Source organism: Hibiscus syriacus, unplaced genomic scaffold, assembly GCF_006381635.1.
Source record: "Hibiscus syriacus cultivar Baekdansim isolate YM2019G1 unplaced genomic scaffold, ASM638163v2 tig00116971_pilon, whole genome shotgun sequence".
Taxonomy (NCBI): Eukaryota; Viridiplantae; Streptophyta; class Magnoliopsida; order Malvales; family Malvaceae; genus Hibiscus; species Hibiscus syriacus.
In genome coordinates this window covers 2,325,730-2,330,448 of record NW_024063495.1, presented here as the reverse complement: position 1 = coordinate 2,330,448, position 4,719 = coordinate 2,325,730, and the positions used below count along the sequence as shown (strand labels likewise).

At 42.3% G+C, this 4,719-nt stretch overlaps 1 protein-coding gene across 1 annotated transcript; it reads right to left on the bottom strand.

Moving 5' to 3' along the window:
• Positions 1-959: 959 nt before the first annotated feature.
• On the bottom strand, positions 960-4,443 carry LOC120192067 (protein SCARECROW-like). Its single transcript, XM_039194921.1, has 2 exons — positions 2,348-4,443; positions 960-1,549 (listed from the first exon to the last, which is right to left on the bottom strand). Exons 1-2 carry the CDS (start codon positions 4,138-4,140, stop codon positions 1,111-1,113), a joined length of 2,232 nt encoding a protein of 743 aa, XP_039050852.1. The 5' UTR covers positions 4,141-4,443; the 3' UTR covers positions 960-1,110.
• Positions 4,444-4,719: the final 276 nt, after the last annotated feature.

Genomic DNA, 4,719 nt, shown 5'->3' with positions numbered 1-4,719 from the left:
TTTTTGGCTGATTTTCCAGATATGCATTACACATTGCTTCCCTTGTTTATTTATTAGTGTTAATGCAATTCGATCAAAAGTTGCAACATCACAACATAAACCATACTCAGGGATATTTGTGTATATACAAGTTATTCGGGTTCGTAAACAAATATTAATTCGGTTTGATCATTATCGAGATATTTGTGTATGTTGAACAAGCCATGTTTGGTGAACCTATTCTTGTGTCCATATGTTGAAGTATTTGAGTGTGTATGTTATGGATGGGGCTAGCTAGGAAGTTCTCACAGCATTTTGGACGAGACTATATATTTAAATGCACTCGAACTAATAATTTTCATATTGTTTAGCAACAAAAATATCAATTGAGATAATGCTCGGTCGAGGACCGTTACGATGAATTTAATGATATTTGTATGTGGAGACATGAGAAATGGGTGAAATGGTACTCTGGGATTTTGGCAAAAACATGGTTGTTGTCTTGCCACACATAGTATCATGTGGTAAATGTGTGTTTTGGATAATAGATGGAAAGGTTGAATAAGGGGGCTAGTGAGATTTGTCAAGCACATAATAGTCAAAAGGGTGCCATAATTGGGAAAATACAGGTTGTACAAAGTTAGAGAATGTGTGCACATGTCTCCCTGCCTTTTTATCTTCCTTCCATCATGTGTCCACTGTCTCACCTATGGACTATGGATCACATTTATTTAAATGAGTGAAAATTTTGATATTTTCTTAAATAAGTTTTCGGGTTTAGTTCAAGTTTAATCAGAATCTTAAGATGACTGCCAAAAAATGGAAATGAAAAGCATGGAGTTTCCTAAACGTTGCCATAATGATGAAATGGAAATTTTAACTATGGCGTATGCTAGTATGGTGTAGGGGATGCTTCATATGTAACCGTCTACCAAATTCATATAGAAAAGAGAAAACAAAACCCTTTGGATAATCTCATAATAATACAAAATGTAAATGGGCAATGGCACAACAGAGTGGGATCCCTTGAAGCACAAGCACCGTTTCCTCAATAAGTCAAAGACATACAAATATATATGGCTAAAGGGCAGAGCAAATTAAGAGGATGGTAACATATAGGAGGAAAATAAGCTAGCGGTGTAGAGTCGCATGGAAGGGTCTCCAAGCAGAAGCAGTAAGCAAGCAAAGGTCTTTCCAGCCGAGCTTGAGGGCACCGTTGTCCTCGACCAGGGTGTAACCGTCGGAGGGGAACATTCCCAAGAGCAGCGTGGCCTGCGTGGCGGCGTTGCCAGCGAGAGAGATGGGTTTGAACCCGGACTGCTGCAGCTTCTCCCTCCAGTTATGGAACTTGACCTCCTCGCTAGGGCCGCCTAGTGCCAGAACGTTTCGGATCTCTTTCGAAAGTAGCTGCTGCTCCACCACGTGCCGTTCCTCGCTCTCCTCGCCGTAGCTGGCTCCCAAGGAATCGAACAGGGCGGAGTAGTAGTGTATGGCCTCCACAAATCTTCCCAAGAATGACCCGCCGTGGCTCAAGTCTTGTTCTACTACGGTCACTACTTTGGGTGCCAATCTAAATCCCAAACACACATTGTTATTATTATATTCATCATCAAACACAACACCACGTGTTAGGTCATATACATTCATTGATTAATTGCTATTATTACTAGCACATTACATTACAAAAATATACATATAACGATAATCGAAATGATAATAAAGATAAACAAACAAGATCGTAAATAAAAACACATATTTACATGGAAATACTTAAAGGAATATGAGGGCAGAATTCACTGTAGTACAACAAAGTTTCAAGAGAATTTTATAAGAATATATTAAACCCTAGAACTCTAAAATATATACATATAATACGGATGTAGTAACACTAACTGAATAAAATTATATCACACTGTTCCCGCATCCTAACTGGAATCAATGGTAGACTTCAGCCTAAGAATTTCCATATCCACTAAATCATAACAAAATTCGAGTCACAAACTCTAAACATACATATACAAGCTGTTGAGTTCTAATTCGATTAACATCGATCGATCAGTTATGAAATTCTAAAGCTTGTTGATTAAATAAACTAAAATACAAATCACCACTTAAAATCACAGATATTTTGTGGCACGGGCAGGCCAGTTATGTTTCCAGACATTGAATACATGCAAACAAAACAGCTTCTGTTTATGTGGGTGATCCCAGACGTGATAACAAAAGACGACATGAGTATGTGTATGCATGATCTTGGCCTAATGCAAGTGTGAGATAATGATGATTAATCTCAATAATTATGCACTAATCATCTTCAAATTAACAGTAAGTGAACAGTATCAAAGCAATTAAGGACGTAGTTAGTCACCTTTGAAACAGCCACAGCATATTGGTATTGGAGCCGGTGACGTCGTAAAGAGAGTGCTGCAACCAGTGAACCGCCACCGCCTCCGTCTTGCTTACTTTAAGCCTCTCTGGTTCCAAGTTCCCTACTTTATCCGCCACCGGACAAAATTCAAAGGGAATTCCCAGTTTGTCTGCAAAATCAGATAAACGTTTCCCGGTGGCTTCCAGGGCCTCTAAGGAGGTTCCGAGTCCCGTGAGGCGAACGTGCGGTGGCCCGCCGGGTCTTGAAGCAAGAATGTGAAATAGTCCAGGCCATTGCAAGCCTTGCATTACGTCAAGATCTATGATGTGCACTCTCTCCTCCTTTTCAAAAGCTTCTTGTATAGCTTGATTTGCTGTAAAATGCGAGAACTTAACGAATGGACTTATCCCATTGAACACCTGAAAAGCCGAGACCAGCTTTTGAGTATGGCTCGGCGGAATCGACGGCAGACCGCCGCATATTCCCAAGCACGAACTCACCAGCCTCGCTGAGATAGCTTCTGAGAAATACGCCGCTACGCGCTGAGCCGATGTCCCGAACGGAGTCGACAGTTGCGAGAGCTCTAACAACATCCTATTAGCGTCGTCTAAGTTATTCGCTGAAACTGCCTCCGCGCATTGGAGTAACAACTTCAGGAGGTGCAACCCTTCTTCGTCTCTCTTCTGTTGCCGTAGCTCCTCTTTCCTGTCTCTACCACTGCATGCTTGGACCGTTTGAACGGTGCACGTCGGCGTCATAGTAGTAGTCACCGTTGCCTTCGTCGCCGTCGTCGAGGCCGTTGTCTTCTCGACTGGAGAAGCGTTTTCTCGTACCAACGGCTGCTCCTCAGCCCGGTGGTGCAGGTTTATCGAAGGAACCGGCGGAGTAGTCGTCGCTGACAAACTACAAATCTGATGATTGTTAGAAGAGATCGGAAGTGGTGTTATTCCCCAACTCATGTATTGATTCATGGCACCGGAATCTGTGAAGGAGTAATTAGGGAGACTATCTATGGCGGAGTCCAAGTTAAGCGTGAGCCCAGACGAGCCTTGTTGCTGACCATGGTGCCTCGGCAACGCCACCTCCGGCAGATGCAATGGCGGAGCCTCTCTCCTCCGTTCAAGTGGATCCATTAAAGAACGGAGCCGGTATTCGAGTAGAGCAGCGAGGTTCGGGTTGCAAGGGTAAATAATCTCCCGAACGTTATGGATGAGCTGAGGAATGGAAACATTAGCCGAGGTGTGGATAAGGTCCCGTATAACGCCGTCAATCCACGCCGTGGCTGAATTGTCATCCATGGAATTCGAGACCGGAGTAAAAGAAACAGGAACGGTATTATTACCGGAAGCGGCGGTGACGGAAGCGTTTCCGTTTCGATTCCTATCCGATGGTGGAAACAGAGGCAAACCCGAGAACCCACACACGGCAGGCGGCTGAGAACTAGTGGAGGACACGGTGTCGACACCAGAGAAACTCGAGGCTGTCGTAGATAAAAAAGCAGGTGGTCCGGCTGACGTCAAGGCGGCGAAACTCGAAGAAGGAATAACACATGTATTATTATTATCCATATTCATAGTGGAGTAGTTGAAGAGTGGATTAGGGTTATTATTAGCAGCCATGAAAGAACAAGCCATGCTGCTATCGGAAGCAAGATTCCGGCGAGGAAACCTGTGATAATCGGAAATCTCAGAACCCATTCTCTTCCTCATGGCGCTGCTTCTCACTGGGTTTTCTTCGTTCGCGTTGCTCCTTCTGTTACTCCCATTCCCACCAACCAAATCACAAGCAGCCATTAACAACAAGGGAATCACTCTTCAATCCTCATCCAAGCTTAAAGCTTTCACTTGATGGGATTTAAGTAAAGAAGAAGATACATTACTGATTAACAATGGGGGAGCATATCCAAGAAGAAAATGGTATGAGAACTGGGACAGCAGCCTTGGGATTCCTCTGAACTCAGGGCTAATAAGATAGGCAGCACGACATTCAATGATAAACAACGAAAACTCAATATTTTAATGCATCAAAACGCCGTTGGGGTTTTGGATGTTTATGAGCTGTGTGAATATCTGAGAAAAAAAGATGAAAGAAGAAATTAATAGGGAAATAATGAAGAAGGAGAAAGGGGTGGGTGGGTACATGAATTTATTCTCACTGCCAAAACTCAGAAGCAATTATTATTATGATTCAATTACTAACATTTATGTTATTATCCAAATACCAGATTTTATGTATGTGGGTATGATCATATATAAAGTACAATTAATATTACCGACTTATTTTTTTCCAAGATGGTTAGCATGGTATCGATTAAGAGTAACTAAAATTATACTCGATTCAAAAATTAAACTTTTTATTCTATTTAATGTTAA

What these genes read in the sequence shown, in the direction of transcription:
- LOC120192067 (XM_039194921.1), bottom strand. Translation starts at nt 4,140, where the DNA reads ATGGCTGCTTGTGATTTGGTTGGTGGGAATGGGAGTAACAGAAGGAGC. An exon ending in ATGCTGTGGCTGTTTCAAAG is followed by an intron (nt 1,550 to 2,347) that starts GTGACTAACTAC and finishes TTTGGGATTTAG; the next exon opens with ATTGGCACCCAAAGTAGTGA.